Below are 19,306 nucleotides of genomic sequence, written 5' to 3'. Positions count from 1 at the left end.
ACATTAAAGAGAAAAAGAAAAACAATAAGTAGCCATGCCTGTGTGTGGAAAACTACATGAACCGCTGTCAAGTCTGGCTCTATTTTGAAATGTATGCAAAATCCAACACTTCAAACGTGCCTTGCTACTAGTTCCTTGTGGTCTTATTTTTAGTTACATCAATTTTATAAATTGTTGTAAGTTAGAACCAAGCATCTACATCATTTAGAAGCTAGATAAACAAAGTACAACAAATACAAATGTTGATGTTGATGCTTAGAGCAAAAGGACAGGTCTATGCTTCTTGTTTTAGTTTAACAGACCAAAGAGCAGACACAAAGGGACAAAGAACTTGACTTGAGTGTTAAAGTGAAAACAAGCCTTTATTACAGCTGATTACAAGAAACAAAACAAGGCAACATGAGCCGTAGCGAAAACTAGGGATGGGTATTGATAAGATTTTCACAATCCCGATTCCATTTTCGATTCTGTTTAACGATTTGATTCTTTATCGATTCTTTTTTTTAAAAAAAGGAGAACACTAAGGTCGATTAGCTTAGAACTTTGCTTTATATCTTCTCTTTGAACAAGATAGAAATTTAGGAGTAACATGGCCTTAAAAACCCAGCAGTGAGATCTTAAGAGATCCAGCCTATGGCTCTTCAATGGGGTGTCACAGGGTCCCCAGGAAAAAAAACTGTAAATGTAAAGCAATAAAATAAATATTCTTCTGTAGCAATAACAAAGGGTAACATAAATTATTCAGTAGCAATTACACAAGAATATCCAGTAATGTCCCTGCCTACAATTAAACACATTCACTTACTGAAAATCGGGGCATCTGCTGTGGCAAATGGGTGCAAGCCTTTGACCACAAACTTAGTCACTGCTCGGTGACATTCGTCTATCCTTGCCTGAAAGGAAACGCTAACGGTAGACTGCAGCGACAACTGCTAGCATCTGAGCCACCCAGACTCTGTCTCTCTCATCATGGTCACCTAAATGCACAGTAATGGCAGGTTTTGTAATAAGGCAGATCGCGCTAACATAATATGCACTGTTAGTATTATTTACCTGCTGCATTAACGGGAGAGGACGTGCAAACGTTACCGCTGCTGTTGGGTTGAGATTCACGAGTCCGGAGCGGAATTAAAAACACGACATTCATTTAAGGTTATCGTGTGTTTCGTGAGCAAATGCTTTTGCATATTCGTAGTGTTTCCTCCCTTAAATGAAGTATCTACTTTGCAAGTATTGCAAGTTGCCCTGTTGTCATCTGTTCTCGTAAAGCATAACCAAACTTTTGAGCGTTTGAGCCGCCATGTTTCCTGCCAGGTAAATGACGCTCTGCAACGTGGTGACGTCATTCAGGGCGACTGGAATCGATAAAAATGGCAAACAATTCCAAGGAACTGAAACAGTGAGAACCGGTTCTCAACAAGAACCGGGTTTCGATACCCATCCCTAGTGAAAACTAAACTAAATCCTAAACTGGGAACACTAGAACAGACTATCAACAACTATGAACATGATTTTGCACTGGGGCATGAGAGGAACTACGACATCAATAAACATGAACTAGAAACGTGAACATGCCCAGAACAAAAAAATCATGAAAAAAACTTGACAAGACGAGATGGGTGGTAACACAGACGATCTGACGAAGACTGAAAGAACACACACAGACTAAAATACACATAGGGAAGTTTAGGGGAAGTGAAAACACATGAGAAAACAGCTGACACAATAGACCATAATAACACCACAGGAGAAGTGTAAACTGAGCACACAGAACATTGAAGCAAGATTTTAAAAAATAAAAAGGAAACATGATGTGATGCAGACATGATACTAACTTGACAGCATGAACCAACGAGGGAGACTAAAACACAAGGGGCGATGACACAAAGAAGGACCTGATGAACAAAGGACTAAACACTGTGCAATTTAGGAGCTTTAAGATAACTAGATGAACTTAACATAAAGGAATGTCAACTCAAATCCTAACTAATAATACCAACAATAAGTACTAAATAAGAAGTAGAATATAAAAAAATCCACTAAACAAAATGAACACAAAATGCAGGGTCAAAGACCCAGCCTGTGACAACAACTTTGATTTTTGAACAACTCAATAGATTTTTTACAAAATCTTTGAAAAGATGAAGAAAATATTTGCTACATAACATGTTGATGGCATCAGATAACACATTACCATTATCATTTGTCTCACAAGGACTCCAGTAACATAGGTACAGAGAAAGTTAAGATTGCATAAATGTTTGAATGTCAAAGCATTTCAGTAGAGATTAGCTAATGTGCTGTATGTAACTTCTGTTTCTTTTCCTTCAGCCTGTTGGGGAATAGAAACAAATCTGACAATTAGGAATTAAAGCAAAGAAAAATGTGACCAAATTAAAAGGAAACAAAGGAAGTGAGAAACGGTGTGTGGTTGGTTTCAGGTCTTTTAATATTTACCCTTTTATTACGCTGTTTCTCAACAACAGAACTATACACGAGTTCCATGTCACTTTCAGCAAATGAACTCTGAAAAATGAAAAGTAGAAACTGAGCACTTTACACTTCTGCTGTGCTTTAAGTAAAAAAAAGAAGAAGCCTACTTGTATTCCTAAGATAAACGTGTATTTGTACCATGTTAGGATTACCTCAGGTGATTTTTCCCACATTTCCATGACTGGAGCAGACTTTTCTGCTACTGTAGCACTCTCACTTTTGTAAGTGCAGGGTGTCAGTGTTGTTGACAAAATATCAGTATTCAAAAAAATTAAAAGAGATAAAGGTTTGACTTATCAGAAGCAAAATACAGCTTTTTTACTCATGATCTAATTTCTTCTGATAGCTGCCGTTGTATTTTTCAAGTTATAAAAACACACAAGAACAGTTTACCCTATGAGGATTGATTTTTCTCAGACATATTAGAAATGAATCTGTAATAGTTTATACATCTAATGTACTGTCAGATGACCGAAATGTTTAATGAAAATTCTTAAATTTAATTGCTTGATACTGCTGTAGTTGGTTACCTTGGGTAAACGTTTTTTCTTGGTTCTAACTTCAGAGTATGTTACTTCCTCTCCAACCTGCATTGAAGAACATAACACAAGTAAAACATCAGTAAACTGTCATTATGAAAGTTTGCCCTGTGATGTACTTTTCCTATTTTTTTTTTAGTATCATGTACCAATACCCAGAAGGGGAAAAACAGTCAGTATAACTTACCATTGCTGTGGCTGATGATTCTGCTTTGCTCTGTTCTAGTAAAATAAAACTGCTGTTATTAACTCTGTGTATGATGCAGAATAACTTAAATATTCATTTCATTTTAAAGATTTCCTAGTAAATTTTCCACAGATCTAAATCAAAGTTCAGTGAGACTTACTGTGTCTGAGTATAAACCAGATGAACAGCACCACAATTACGATCACGATCAAAACACTTAGAGGGATGATGAGGATCTTTGAAGGAAATGAAGCTCTGTAACATGCAGTTCAAAAAAAGATAATTTGCTTTATTTAGTCCGTAAAAAAACAAAACAAAATAAAAAATCATTATACAGACTCCCTTAAAAAGTATAGTATTACTAAATGCTGCATATAAAAAAAATAACAAAATCTGACCTGTGTTGTCTATTTTGTACTATTGTAAAATTATTCCATTGCTCCATTGTAGTAAATTTTCCATTTCCATTAACAGTGTGAATAGTAATACCAGTAGTAGTAGGGGTGGTGGCTATAATTCAAAAAAGAACATCATCAGCAGAGTACTGTAACAATGACTGTCTTAATATCTCTTAGAGTACTAACATTTACAATGGATGTGATTCACATACATGTAGAATTTATAATTTGTAGTACTTACTAGTGTTCTCAGTAACAGTTAAATATACTGGTATCTGAATGTCGCCTTCAGCACACCAATACCAGCCACTGTCCTTCGTCCCTAGTCCACTCATGGTCACTGTGAAAACATTTGGTTCGCTAATATGAGCGGTCACTGTTGTTCCATCTATGGATCCAGATGATCCTGTCACACAGTTCCTGCCCAGCCTGCACCACTTCATTTCTCCAGAGTTACTGTGGTGACATCTGATGGTTATGTTTTCTCCAATATATCCTGTAATCCTCTGATGATCCACATAGAGACTGGGAGTACCTTAAGGTAAAATGAATACAAAAATGGAAACAATGGATTAATGATAAAATAATGGGTAATTCTGACTTCATATCGATTCTCATTAGGTTTAAATGACAAATAAAAGCACATTCAGTCACTGTTAAAAATATTCTAAGAAAAACTCAAATTTTTTAAGAAAAAAAATTTGGACTATAAAAATAGGCACTTACCATTGGTAACTAACAGCTGAAAATACACTCCATTATCTAGTGCTGTATTCTTCAGTCCACACCAGTAATCAGTGTTTTGATTTGTCAGATGGTTTATAGTCACAGTGAAAATTTGCTCTTTTTTGTCATCAGAGATTAAATATTTTCCTGAAGGGTCTGCTTCATTTGTTTTCACTGCATATTTGCAGGATCTCCAAAAATATCCTTTACACAAGTACTTCACATGGTCTCTGTATTGGTAGTGATAGAAACATGGGATGGAGATAGATTTTCCAGCTTTTACTGAAACTTTACTGACTACAGTTGTGCTGTGAACTCCTGCAAAAAGAACAAAGTGTTTTGATGGTTATGTTTACTTAATACATTCTTTGTTTACTTATCTTGCACAACTATGTTGCACATGTAGAAACATTACAGTATTGTCAAGTATAAAACTGAATAATACAAAACAAAATAAATAACAGTCATTAATTTTTTCATCTGCTGACATTAACCTTTGAAAAATGAGGTCACCAACCTGTTTTCACACTGAAGAGGAAAAGAACGATGAGATGAGCAGCCATGGCTGTGAGTGGAATTAGACATGGTCAAGTCTGCATCTATTTTTAAATTAATGCAACATGCAAATGCAACAGTCCTTCCTTCCTCCTAATCCCTCTGCTATCAGGTGTTATTTTTAATTTTTTATCTTTTGCTGTAGAGTAGGTATAGAAATTACCATCCACAACATTTAAAAGCTTTTGTCAGTACGGGGACGCACGGATTCGCCCGTGTTGCGTGCTGACTAGACGCGGCAAAGACCTGGCGATGGGTTGGAAAATGCACACAGTTTAATTTAGTAACACCAAGAGCGCAAACCGCGGATTCGGACAGAAATCGGTGTTATCAACGGAGCGGGAACATGACCGGGATGGCAGAATGCAAAGAGACACAGTACTTACGGAACCTACGGTGAAGGAAGGCTGACGATCAGAAGGTATCCGAGCTCCTGACACGAAAGTAACGACGTCTGAGCGAAGAACAGGTGGGTGGATCTTACTTTTAAAGCCAATCTCCGCGGTCTCTCGACCACTACTTGACAACTTTATGGACTGATTTACTTATTGCTACAAGAAAACATTAATATGCATTCCCATAATATTGAATAACACTGACAGTACATGAGTGAAATTTAAAAACAAAAAAAGGTAAACAAGTGCTGTGAGTTCTCATAAATCCTGAAACTAGAGGTCAGGATTATGCATTGATGTTGATGCTTTTGATGCTTCTTTATTTCATTTAAACCAGGCATCGTGTCAATGATGTTAAAGGCAGCCAAACGTAACAAAGAACTGTGCAATAAAGCTGTATGTTTTTAAGAATAAAGCACAAGGGTTTTATAATGTTGTTATATACAGGCGATTAAAATAGGCTACAAGATGATGTGAGCACACAACATGCTGCAGCAGTGAGTGACAAAGAGTCCAATAACATAGATATGGATAAAAAAGCAAATATAGGTTTAGTATTAAAAAAAAAAAGGTGTGTTGATTAGCTAAAGTGTGTTTCTGTGACCGTTTTTCACCCTGTTGTAGAACATAACAAATATGACAATTGAGAAGGAAAAGCAACAAAAAGGTGATTAAATCACAATGGAAACATGACATACTAGGACAACAAGCAAATGAAGGAAACACAGGACGGAAGAAACAGTTTGATTTGTTTTTACTTCTTTTACTATTTGCCAATTTCATATCTTTTATGATTAAAATTTAACTGCACATGCTGTCCACATCACTGACTAAATGACCTGTATGTCAGAATAGAAATTGAATGCTTTACACTTTGAGGCATTTAAAATAGTTTTATTATTCTGCACTTTGGGGGGAAAGTGTGCTGATATTTTTAAATACAAAGACATAGTTGTATTATATTGGGGATAACTGAGAATACTTTAAACCAGTTTATGTTATGTTACTTCCTCTTCCTGTCTCGAATGTGAAAATGTAAATTACAGAAAGCCTGATCTCATCACAACACATCACTAATGACTGTCCTAATATGTCAAATTTTTAATAGTCACACTGAAGATTTTTTGGTGTTTGTCATCACACATTTTTATAATCATTAGTTTTGTCATCTGCTGGCAGTAGCTTGTGAAACATGAAGTATTTAAATGATTCCTGTGATGACCTTTGAGTACACTGGACCATGTCTATTCAAACATCAAGCATGCTTTCAGAGCGACACCCCTCCCCCACCTGGCTGGATCTGACCACCTCTGCATGTCCCTCACCCCCACCTACACCCCCCTGCTGAGAAAAACAAAGCCCCAGACAAAGACAATAAAAACCTGGCCTGAAGGAGCCCTTTCTCAACTGCAGGACTGCTTCTCAACAACTGTATGGGATTTATTCTCCAGCCACAACCTCCAGGAGTACACGGACACTGTACTCTCGTACATCAGGAACTGTGTTGACAATGTCACCGTCAACAAAAGGGTCAGGGTGTTTCCAAATCAAAAACCCTGGATGAATAGCGAAGTGCAATCCCTCCTAAAAAGCCGCAACACTGCCTTCAAGTCAGGGGACAGGGCTGCGTATAGGGCGGCCAGGGCAGACCTGAGTAGAGGCATCAGGAAAGCTAAGGCTGCCTATAGGAGGAGGATTGAAGATCACTTTGCTGACAACGACCCCAGAAAAATGTGGCAGGGGATCAATCACATTACCAACTACAGAAGCAATAACCAGGCAACATCTAGGACTGATGCCTCACTGGCTGAGGATCTAAACCGTTTCTTCGCCCGCTTTGAGACGACCAGGCCCTCAGCTGCCACACCACTTCCACCCGCCCCCAGCACTGGCACACTAACACTTAGGGAGCACCAAGTGAGGTGTGTTCTAAGGTCAGTGAATCCCAGGAAGGCGGCAGGTCCTGATGGAATACATGGAAAGGTTCTCAGAGCATGTGCTGACCGGAGTCTTCACTAAAATCTTCAACCTTTCCTTGTCATCAAACACCGTCCCGCCCTGCCTCAAAACCTCCACCATCATCCCCATCGCCAAGAAGACAGCTGTGGCCAGCCCAAATGACTACAGGCCTGTTGCACTTACGCCTGTAGTGATGAAGTGCTTTGAGAGACTGGTCTGTCAGCACATCAGGGCCGGTCTGCCTCCCACTCTGGACCCCCACCAATTTGCCTACAGGACAAATCGTTCCACCGAGGACGCTATCACCATAGCGCTCCACACTGCGCTGAGTCACCTGGAGCACCGAGGAAGCTATGTGAGAATGCTCTTTCTGGACTTCAGCTCAGCATTCAATCATATCATCCCGGAGATCCTGGTCCAGAAACTGTCTCACCTGGGACTCTCCAACCCCATCTGCCTCTGGATCAAGGACTTCCTGACAAATAGACCACAGTCTGTCAGACTCGGCCCCCACCGGTCCAGCACCATCACACTCAGCACCGGGTCTCCACAAGGATGTGTTTTGAGTCCCCTCCTGTTTACGCTCTACACATCCGACTGCTCCCCTACCCATCTCTCAAACACCATCATAAAGTTCGCGGATGACACCACAGTGGTTGGACTCATCTCAAGGGGGGATGAGTCGGACTACAGAGATGAGGTCAACAGACTGACTGAGTGGTGTTCAGTTAACAACCTCCAACTGAACACCACGAAAACTAAAGAACTTATCTTGGACTTCAGGAAGGGTAGAGCAGACCCGGCCCCACTTTACATTCACGGGAGCTGTGTGGAGAGGGTACACTCCATAAGGTTTCTGGGCGTGCAGATCTCTGATGACCTCTCCTGGACTGCAAATACTACAGCGGTGGTTAAAAAGGCCCAGCAGCGTCTCCACTTTCTGAGAGTGCTCAGGAGGAACAACCTGGAGGAGAGGCTGCTGGTGACATTTTACAGAGCCACCATAGAGAGCATCCTAACGTACGGCATAACAACATGGTATGCAGGGTGCTCAGCTGCAGACAGGAAAGTACTGCAGAGGGTCATCAACACAGCCCAGAAGATCACTGGCTGCTCTCTGCCCAGCCTGGAGGTCACTGCAAACTCTCGGTACCTCAGCAGAGCTGGCAATATCATCAAGGACCACTCTCACCCCAGCAACCAACTGTTTGAACTATTACCGTCAGGCCAACGGTACAGGTCACATAAAACCAGGACAAACAGATTCAGGGATAGCTTCTTTCCCAGAGCTATCACCGTAGTAAATAAGCACAAAAACAATTGAACCTATTCCATACCGTCACTGTCATTATATTATGCTGCTATTCATACTGTCATTATATTAATGCTGCTATTCTGTATATATTGTACATACTATTGTTTGAGTACTTATGATTGTTTTTTTGTTTTTTTTATATTTTACATTTATATTTATTATTGAAACTTGCACCAAGGGAGTGGCACTCCAATTTCGTTGTACTCTGTACAATGACAATAAAGGCTATTCTATTCTATTCTAAAGATGAGCAGAAGAGTGAGGTGGGCAGGCATGTTTGTGAGTGAACAGAGAAACACTTGATTCTATTTCCTAATTTAAGTAAAGATGCAACACTTCCGCTTGAGAGCTCTGTTCTCATCTCCTTTTATAGATGTGTGTGGAGAGTAGTGATGGTAAATTTGATTCTTTTTACTGAATCGAGTTTTAATGAGTCACTCACCAAAATGAATCGGGTTTTTTGAGTCATTTGATTCACTGAGTCAGTTGACCAGAGGGTGCAAAAATTTTACATTTTCACTCAAACTTAATTTGTTTCTCTTTTCATGTAAATCCCACTGCTAAGATGAATGAGTCAAAAAAAAAAACAACAACTATTTTATAGAGCGAAAAAGAGCAAAAACATTTCTAAAATTAAGCAATTTCCTATCAAAATTGCTTAATAAACATTTATTTTGTTTATTTGTATTTTATTAGTATTTTCCTTAAGTGTGTCAAATATATATTTTCTCATCTAAATGTCCACTGAACTGTGAGCCAGGGGGCGGCAATGCGCCTTAACATTGGTTTCCAACCAAGAAGAAGAAGAAGCTGTGAGCCAGGAGGGAGGGGGTGAGTGAGTGATTCGTTCGCTCGCTCTATGATACAGCACAGGAGGGAGGGGGTGAGTGAGTGATTCGTTCGCTCGCTCTATGATACAGCACAGGAGGGAGGGGGTGAGTGAGTGAGTGAGTGATTCGCTCGCTCGCTCTATGATTCAGCACAGGAGGGAGGGGGTGAGCGAGTCCTGAGTGATTCGCTTATGCTTACGATTCAGCACAGGAGGGAGGGGGTTAGTGAGTGAGTGAGTGATTCGCTTACGCTTACGATTCAGCACAGGAGGGAGGGGGTTAGTGAGTGAGTGAGTGATTCGTTCGCTCTATGATTCAGCACAGGAAGGGAGGGGGTGAGTAGATCAAATGTGTTGTTAGCATGTTAGCAGAGCGATGCTACTCTGAACCGAGGAGCTATTTTCTTGATGTGAGCTTCTACTCAGGGTTTTTTCTTCCAGTTCAGAGTAGAAATGCTTTTGTCCCCCCCCCCCCACAATTGTAATTATAAGCTAGATATATTTCTACTAATGGAATTAGTTTGCTAACAACAACAGGGATGAGTCAGTGAGTCAGTTGGGCTTGTGAATCATGATTCACGAGTCAGTAAAGTGATTCTCGAGTATTGAACGATTCGTTCACGAATCGAACATCACTAGTGGAGAGTGTTCTATGCTCTATGCAAATGCAGGAAGAGGGCCACCTGTATCATGAAGGAGCCCACTCACCCAGCACGCTCACTCTGTGTCCCGCTCCTCTCAGGCAGGAGGCTGAGGAGCTTTAAATGCAAAACTACCAGACTGAGAAACAGCTTTATTTCAGAAGCTGTGAGACTTCTTAATGCATAATGGACAAGAACTGTTATTATAGCTCCTTAATCACTACTGACACTTACTGACATCGTCACCTTATCAATGCTGGTCATTATTCCCTTTTGCTGCTAAAGTATTTATTGCACTCTATTTATTTGTATTACTTTATTACTTGTTATTCGGTTTTATATTGTTATTGTTATTTTATTGTTATTCATTGTTTTCTGTTATTATTTTTGTTTTAATCTGGTTTTTTTAAAATTCTGTTTCTTTTCGCTCAGGAACCGTGTGTACGTAGTTTCGTTCTACCTCATGTAAACATGTGATGCGAATGACAATACAGCTTCCTTGAATCATTGAATCCTTGAACAAATATGGTTATGAAATAATTCAAGCATTTAAAGTGGATCATACAGGTGAGGTATCATCAAAATATACAGCAGACTTACAGTAAAACAGCCACTGTAGGCTTCAAAAATAATAACACAACTCAAAAATATTTCATACATAAGATAGATGGATAATAACACGTATATATAAAATGTTTCTCAGATGTATTATTATTTTTAATAAGTCACATTTGTTTTGAGTTATTGTTAACTGAATATTTTAAAATGTAGGTATTGACTTTTCAAATTTTTGTAATTCTTTTATGATAATTCTTCTTAATAAAAAGAACAAGTAGTCTGACTCACACTAAAATGGATTAATACTCGGGTTTTTCCCCTTACTGTTTCACAAAGTGTTAAAAAGGGAATGTCCACAACTTAGACTTCTTTAATGGAGGATATTTTATTAAAGCAATTTAGCCAGAGAAAAACAAGAACAGAATCAAATAATAATCACCTATTGTGACATCAGATTTACCTTACTGACAACAACCGATCCCCAGCTACACCTTATCATCTTTTCTCTATCTGACTTTTCCACATACATAGTTTAAAACAATAAAATCACTTATTTACATTTTGTTCTCTTCTATGTCATTCTTAACATAAAAAATTCTGTTCCATATGAACAATCCGTCACAGATGAATATTGTATACTTCACATTAGCTCATTCTCACATGAACATCTATTTTCACATAATCTCTCGTTAATTCAAATACAGAGGAATATCATCATTTAAATGATATCGTCTTATTCGATATATATGAAAAACTTATACCTGATGATATTCTGATCAGTATGAAGCAATTAAGCAGAATTAACTGTCAGCAAAATCACATATGAATAATGTTTCTTTGGTGAACGAGTACATCATACTTAATACCATTTCTCTTATTAGGAATCATATATAATATTGAATTGGTGACACATTTCTCTGCTACGGTCGAAGCTGGATCATGTCTATGCACAGAAAATCTAGACATTAACATAATTTTCATTAGTCAACCCTCATTTCTCATTCACCATATCAATTAAACATAACTTAATTATATTTATGATTAAGAAAAAAGATGATTTACTATCACCAAATGCACATACTCAAAAGCTCACAAAACGCTGGATGTTAAGACCTTTTACCGTCTCACAGATGTGATGACAGGTAATCCAGGGAAACATCAATGTCTCTCCATGCCACTTCTCTTGACAATGTTTGTGTTTATGATGTTCATTTATTACACTAAAGCCACTGAACAGAGTTACTGTGGTGGCATCTAATAGTTATGCTTTCTCCAAAATATCCTGTAATTGTCTGATGATCCACATAGAGACTGGTGGTACCTTTAATGAAAATAAACAAATAAATACAAATTAAATCAATTAAGAATAAATAAATACATAAATAAAATCAAAATAAATAGAGTAATAAGTGGAAAATGTATTGAAAAGTCAGTCTTCGCATTTATTCCATATTCTGAAGAAAAAGAGCATATTCAGCCTTTAAAAAATAAAAGAAAACTTTGTTTTGTGCTTTGTCATTAAAAAAAATTATAGTTATTTAAAATATTTACAAAAATGAGCACTAACCAGTGGTATTCTTGAAATTAACACTCCTGGGTTAGGGTGAAGCAACAGTCCAAGTAAGTTGAACGCTGTAACACTGAATTAGATGTCAGAGCTTGCAAGGTTTGTCAATAAGTTGAGCATGGACACACACACACATACACACCCTGCCCTTCTTTGCACTGGATAAAGCCTGCCCCCTTGTGTGTGAATCAACATTGAACATTGAATGAGTAGCCAAGCAACATATTAAAAAAAATTCTTTTTATCATTTTCTTTTTATGATATGCATAAATGTACCTATCAGCTAGTGAGTGTGATATTCAATAAAAGTATTAGATTTGTTGAAGTGGATACTGGTTAAAGAAACTGTAACTGTGGAAAAATTCGAGACAACTGTTGTTCTGAGGGTTTGGAGAGATTCTCCCTATGTGGCATAAATATTAGCTCGAGGTCTAAATATTAGTTTTACATACTTGTGTGCAAAAGTTTTGAGTCACTGCTTATTTCTTTGTATTTTGCTTCCAGACTTTTTTTTTTTAAATGATCTTGAGTACTTCAGGCCTTTTGAAGGTCGTTTTAATATTTTCTTTGGATATTGGCTGCTTTTCTTTTTTTTTTTTCAAACCAGATGTATCCATAAATCTTTAATGATAAAGAAGACAACATAAATATGAGATTATACATGTGTAAAGATGACAAAAAATCAATTATATAGCCTTCCAGTTTTGTATGCTTTAACAGGTAGTGAGAATAAATTAAGTCTAATTACACATCCATAAAAACAGATTAGCAATGAATGTCTTATCAATGAATATCATCCCATGTTAGCTTATCTGTAATTATAATACCAGAACTGGTAAATAGTAAATGCTCCATCAGTCACAAATGAAAATTTGAGTTCTTGTTTAAAAACCAAAATTTTAGAGGCGACAGAGAGAACATTCATCATTCTAAAGGAATGAAAAAAGAATGAAACAATCAACTATTTCCCTGCTCATCTATATATTCACATTTTTTCCCTTAAGCATCATCTGTTTACATTAGGTAATGATTTGTTTTCTGAAAAAGCAATGTGACCAATGTACACGAGGACATAAAGACAGTCCATATGATAAAAAAAGAAAAAAAAACTTTAACATAATAAAAGCAGTAAGTTATCAAACGCAAACATGTCAACAAGACGGGACAAAATATTGCAACTATGCACTGGTTTTTGCTGGTGTTCCAACGTTTTTTTCCCACAAAGTTTAGGAATGTGTTTATGGCACACACACAAAACAAACTGAATGGCAGAAAACAATGTCCATAAATCTAAACACACACACAATTACAAGGAAAACAGGAAGTAAATAAAATGGGACAGAGACTTAGCAAGACATGGAAACACAGGAAGGGCTTGGATGAACAGGAAGAAAGGAATTAATCAAGACTAGTTTATCTTTGATAAACTAGTCTTACAACATAATGAACTAAATTAAAGCAAAAACTCTAAACAAGGCAAACAAGACACAAAAAACATGATCCATGAGAAATAAGAAACAAAAATTATACTTAAACCCAAGAAAACTCAGAACCCTGGTCAGAAAAATAGAAACCCATGCCTTGAAGCTCCTGCAAAAGGTTTTTGGTGATGTCAGAGCAGGCTTGGAGTTTTAAGTCAACAAAACATTGATAATACCCTATATCCCTCAGCACTCAGCAATCTTCCTCTGTAACTTTACATGTACTACCAATGCATTGCTGAGATGCTGTGGTTCCAAAATCTTTCCATGTTGCAATAACATAACTTAGAGTTGATTGTGGAAGATTGAGGCGAGAAGAAATTTCACAAACTGACTTGTTGCAACAGTCAGTTACAGTCCTGTTACAATGCCATTACTGGACCAGTTCAGTGAGCTCTTTGGAGAATGCAAATCTTTCGAAAATGGAGGAAAACTGAATGGCTCGGTGATTGATCTGCTGACAGTAAAAGAAAACATTGCAGCATATGTCCTGCAAAAACACCAGTAAAAGGTAGATATAAAAATGATAGAAAGGCCAAAAGTTCTAATATTTAAAGATTTCAGTAGTGATTGGCTAATGTGCTGCATGTAACTTCTGTGTCTTTTGCCTCACCCTGAGAACAGAAACAAATATGACGATTAGAAAGAAAAAGCAAAGACCAAGGTGACCAAATTTAAAGCGAATCATGTCTTATGAGGATAATGAGCTAAATTATTTGAAAAGAGAGAAACAGTATGTGAGAAATCGTGTGTGTTTGGTTTCAGGTCTTTTAATATTTACCCTCTTGTTTCTTTATGGTAACAACTGAACAAACAAAAGGAGTGGAAACAGAACACTTTACAGTCGTGTCATTCTTTAAGAAAAAAAAAGTTAAAGTCTGCTCATACTCAAATACAAATGTATAGTTGTAGTATGTTAGGGTTACCTCAGGTGATTTTCTTCTAATCAGAATCAGAATCAGAATACTTTATTGATCCCTGGGGGAAGGCCACAGGCAGGAAAGATTTCCTGTGTCGTTCAGTGGTGCTTTTCGGTAATCTCAGTCTCTCACTGGACGTGCTCCTGTGACTGACCAGCATGTCATGGAGTGGGTGGGAGGTGTTATCCAACATTGTCTTTATTTTGGACAACATCCGCCTCTCCGACACCACCTTGAGGGAGTCCAGCTCCATCCCCACAACATCACTGGCCTTACAGATTAGTTTATTGAGTCTGTTGGCATCTGCTACCCTCAGCCTGCTCCCCCAGCATGCAACAGCATAGAGGATCGCACTGGCCACAACAGACTCGTAGAAAATCCTGAGCATTTTCTGGCAGATGTTGAAGGACCTCAGTCGCCTCAAAAAATAGAGACGACTCTGGCCCTTCCTGTAAAGTGCTGTGGTGTTTTTAGCCCAGTCCAGTTTATTGTCAATGTGAACTCCAAGGTATTTATAGTCCTCCACAATGTCAACACTGACCCCTGGATTGAAACAGGGGTCAAGTGTTTCCTGGTCTTCCTGAAGTCCACTATCAATTCCTTGGTCTTTGCCACGTTGAGTTGCAGATGATTCTGCTCACACCACGTGACAAAGGAGTCGACCACAGTCCGGTACTCTGTCTCATCATCCCTGCTGATGCATCCAACCACCGCAGAGTCATCTAATGTTTCCCACATTGGCGTATATTACTTCCTGGTCCACCTGTGTAGGATAAACAAAATGTAATTTAGTGAAAGATTGAAAGGTGTCAGCCTGGTTACTCCAAACTCTTTTCATACAGAGCCTTTATAATATGTTTATAATATGGAGATTATCCCAGAGAGTTGAATCTGGACGCTGTGTCCAGATGAACACAAATCAATATAACTTACCATTGCTGTGGCTGATGAGTCTGCTTTTCTCTGCTCTACAAAAAAACAAAGCACCTGTTACAGACTCTATGTTAACAATGCAGAATAAATCCTAATGCAGTTTCAAGATTTTGAAGTAAATATTGTTTGGATTTCAATCAAAGTTTAACAAGACTTACTGTGTCTCAGTATTAACCAGATGAACAACACCACAATTACAATAAAGATCAACACACTCAGACGGATGATGAGGATCTTGAGGTCAAATGAAGCTCTGCAACATGCAGTTTGAAAACACATAATTTAGTTTAGCATAATAATTATATTCAGCTGTAAAAGATTTTTAGACAAAAGAACAGTTCTGTCGCTAAATCTACTGCAAATATAAAACATATCTGACCTTTGTTGTTTATTTTTTAATGTGGTAACTGTTCCATCTCCAGTACAAGTATGGGCAGTAGCTATAATTCAACAAAACAACAGTCAGTACTAGAGTACTGTAACAATGATTGACCTAATATCTCTGAGAGTACTAACATTTATAAATGGCTGGAATTGATACATGTGCCAAGTTCATAATTACTTGCAGTACTCACTGGTGATTGTTTTCTCAGTAACAGTTAAATATACTGGTATCTGAATGTCCTCTTTTGCACACCAATACCAGCCACTGTCCTCTGACTGTAGTCCACTCATTGTCACTGTGAAAACATTTGGTTTGCTCATATAAGTGGTCACTGTTGTTCCATCTATGGATCCAGATGATCCTGTCACACAGTTCCTGCCCAGCCTGCACCACTTCATTTCTCCAGAGTTACTGTGGTGACATCTGATGGTTATGCTTTCTCCAATGTATCCTGTAATCATCTGATGATCCACATAGAGACTGGGGGTCCCTTCAAGGACAAACATTAAAATAAATAAAGTAATGAGTGGATAGAAGGAAAAAAATTACAGATGTGAAAAACCATTGGCAATTTAGACTTCACGTCTATTTCTATTAACTTTTAATAACAACAACTTTAAAATGTTAACAAAGATGGAACCTCACCACTGGTAACTGACAGTTGAAAATGCTTTCCATAATCCGGTCCATTATTAATCTCCACCACACACCAGTAATCAGTGTTTTCATTTGTCAGATTGTTTATAGTTACAGTAAAAAAAAATTGGTTTTTATCATCAGAGATTGAATATTTTCCTGAAGGGTCTGCTGTGTTTGTTTTTACTACATCGTTGCAGGATCTCCATTTAGATCCTTCACACAAGTACTTCACATGGTTTCTGTATTTGGACTCATAGAGACATGGGATGGAGATAGATTTCCCAGTTTTCACTGATACTTTACTGACTGTAGTTATGCTGTGAACTCCTGCAAAGAAACAAATGCACATTTTAATAGAATAGTTCTGTTGATTATCTACATGTTTTCAGAATTAAATGTTTTGCTAATAAAATAAAATCTCTTTTGGTAAGTTATTACAAATTACAAATTAATACTATTGGAAATTGAAAATCAACAGAGATGCTAAGCAATTTTTAAAAGCCCCTGCCACATACCTGTTAGTCCAGTGATGATATAAATAATCCTGAGACAGAGAGCCATATTGATAAGTGAGCAGACAAAACCGTATAAACTTCCTATTTTTCAACCCTAAGTATGTCACTGCCACTGAAGTTGCAATCACTCTTCCTCCTTGTTACGGTCGCTGACCTCTAGTGGCTCTCCCTCTGTAGAAGAGTTGTTTTTCTCCTTTTCTTGTGTTGCAGGTCTGCCTCATGAGCCGCAGCTGAGGTGTGTTCCAGCTCGTCAGCCACGGCATATAGTCTGCCATCCTAAACTGCCACACCCCCTGCCATTTTCCCCATGTTTGCCAGAGCTGTGAGCTGTAGAGTTTTGGGCAGCGGGCCTTAGTGTGTATGTGTGTGAGAACTTACCCTCTGTGAACTTTGGTTTTTCTTTCTTTTATTGTGAGCGAAGGTGTGCCCTTATTGTGATAATTAGTTTGTCATTGTGGAAGCAGGTAGGGGTTCTCTGCCATTTTTGTTTCACCTGTTTTCTCCTGGTTTGGTTAGACAGGGAGCTCAGCCATTGTATTTTGTTTTTGGTTAGTGAGTACTTGGTTTTGATTTCTAGCTAAAAGGGGGTGTTTTGTTTATTGTTTTGGCCTTGGAGACCCTGAAGAAAAGAGCTTCCCTGTGTTTTTGTACTGTAGTAGTTTTAGGCAATAAATCTTGTATACTGACATCTCTTTCTCCAGTAGTTCATGTGTTCCCTTTCACTTTGTGTTACCCCTCACTCCAGTCGACACTCCGTTCATTAAGTGGGGCGTAACACTCCTATGTAAAACACTTCACAAAAGTGAGCTGACAAAGGACCAGCCCCTCCCCTATCTTCACTGTGCGCTTATGCACGTTGTAGGAAAACTTTAGTTTGGAAGAAGTGGCGAAAAGGTGGAGCTTGAAAACTGAGAGAAAACAACAAAAAGTAAGCTAATAATAGTGTGTCAAATTTACTGACTTGTTAGCTGTGGGGCTGTTACCGCATGGTGAACAGTAGTACCAGTAACACCTCGTAACCAGGTCTCATAATGTGGTGGATTTTTGTATGACATGTATACCTATATACACTATATATCTGCATTGAACATATACTGTAACTTTGTATGTAGAGTCTTAGGCACGAGATGTTTTTCCTTGACACGCACCCACGCACAATAAACGTTTTTCATGCAGCACATTCAAAAATATGTCTCTTAGAAAATAGTAACATGGTAACAGAGATACTGAAAACAACATCATGAAATCACTGTAAAGATTATGTGATCAAGTACACACACACACGAACACACAATATATATTAACCCACACTGGAGTGTTTATCACTATATAAAGCATTTAACCCATATATTTGATGTAGTTAGGTGAAGTATTATACACATGTATATCGTAAGATTATCACAAGAAACTATGCTATTTGCTGTACTAATGTGTGACCTTTGACTATTGTTGTGGAAAATTTAACAATAACCTGCAACACAACCAGTGAGCTTGATTTGAATTGGGTTTAATAAACACATTGCAGTGTGGAGAGAACATCCCAGTGAAACACCAGGACCATCTCTGAATTGTGGCCACCGCCTGTTAGGTATTTTAGTACCATGGTAGCATTTACTGGATATTGTTTTATAGTGACATTATACAGGAAAACTCTGTCATTCAATAAGGCCCCTTTGTTTTAGTTATTTTTCTCTTTGACCCAAGAATTGATGTGTGAGAATCACAGGCTGGTACAAGGTTGAAATACCACAGAGATCACTCCCTCAGCTACATTAGTTTCTTAATCTCTTAGGAGACGCCTGTTGAAGGCCAGATGGTTTGTTTCAGAATTCACTAATGAAAGAACTCTTTATTTTGTGCCTTGAAAATATGTCGCTGAGATAATCACAATTGTAGCTGAACTGATAAACTACACAAAGGATGCTTCTTCACCCAAGGGCAGGAAGACGCTCCCTTATCTTGGTCTGTACTGGTTTAAACTGATAATCTGCTGTCTCATGAATTTTACCCTCTATATAAACTGTTGTACTTGTGAATAAAGTTGAGTCAATTTGGGAAGACAACCTGAAGCAGTCTCTGTTTTCTTGTTCTCCCAAGCTGCTCCCGAGCTCGTACTAACACGCTGAATGGCATGCTTGAATGTTGCTTGAGAATATATTTGACTGTGTTACAGACTAAGGGACATTCTCTGCTGATAGGTGAAGGTACATTCTCTGCTGATAGACGTCCACGCCTCGGAGGAAGTCGATCCACGGATTAGGCCCTGGAAAC

General features: G+C 38.1%; 1 protein-coding gene across 1 annotated transcript; it reads right to left on the bottom strand.

Moving 5' to 3' along the window:
* Positions 1–336: 336 nt before the first annotated feature.
* LOC146695416 (uncharacterized) lies at positions 337–17,671 on the bottom strand. Its single transcript, XM_085478538.1, has 16 exons — positions 17,036–17,671; positions 16,527–16,847; positions 16,072–16,371; positions 15,876–15,936; positions 15,655–15,749; positions 15,497–15,531; positions 15,300–15,326; positions 4,838–4,871; positions 4,344–4,661; positions 3,859–4,152; positions 3,618–3,729; positions 3,380–3,474; positions 3,220–3,254; positions 3,024–3,080; positions 2,458–2,526; positions 337–2,332 (listed from the first exon to the last, which is right to left on the bottom strand). The coding sequence occupies exons 1-16, from the start codon at positions 17,079–17,081 to the stop codon at positions 2,279–2,281; spliced, it is 1,953 nt and encodes a 650-aa protein (XP_085334664.1). The 5' UTR covers positions 17,082–17,671; the 3' UTR covers positions 337–2,278.
* Positions 17,672–19,306: the final 1,635 nt, after the last annotated feature.

This window comes from Copadichromis virginalis, linkage group LG13, assembly GCF_057382275.1.
Source record: "Copadichromis virginalis isolate Kocher_CV1m ecotype Utaka linkage group LG13, C_Virginalis_male_GT1.1, whole genome shotgun sequence".
In the NCBI taxonomy this organism is placed as follows: domain Eukaryota; kingdom Metazoa; phylum Chordata; class Actinopteri; order Cichliformes; family Cichlidae; genus Copadichromis; species Copadichromis virginalis.
Note: the sequence above shows the minus strand (reverse complement) of the source record. Positions and strands in the feature narration are given on the sequence as shown.

What these genes read in the sequence shown, in the direction of transcription:
- LOC146695416 (XM_085478538.1), bottom strand. Translation starts at nt 17,081, where the DNA reads ATGGCTCTCTGTCTCAGGATTATTTATATCATCACTGGACTAACAG. An exon ending in AGAAAAAACGTTTACCCAAG is followed by an intron (nt 2,527 to 3,023) that starts GTAACCAACTAC and finishes TTCATTTTTCAG; the next exon opens with AGTTCATTTGCTGAAAGTGA. An exon ending in AGAAACAGCGTAATAAAAGG is followed by an intron (nt 2,333 to 2,457) that starts GTAAATATTAAA and finishes ATTCCCCAACAG; the next exon opens with GCTGAAGGAAAAGAAACAGA.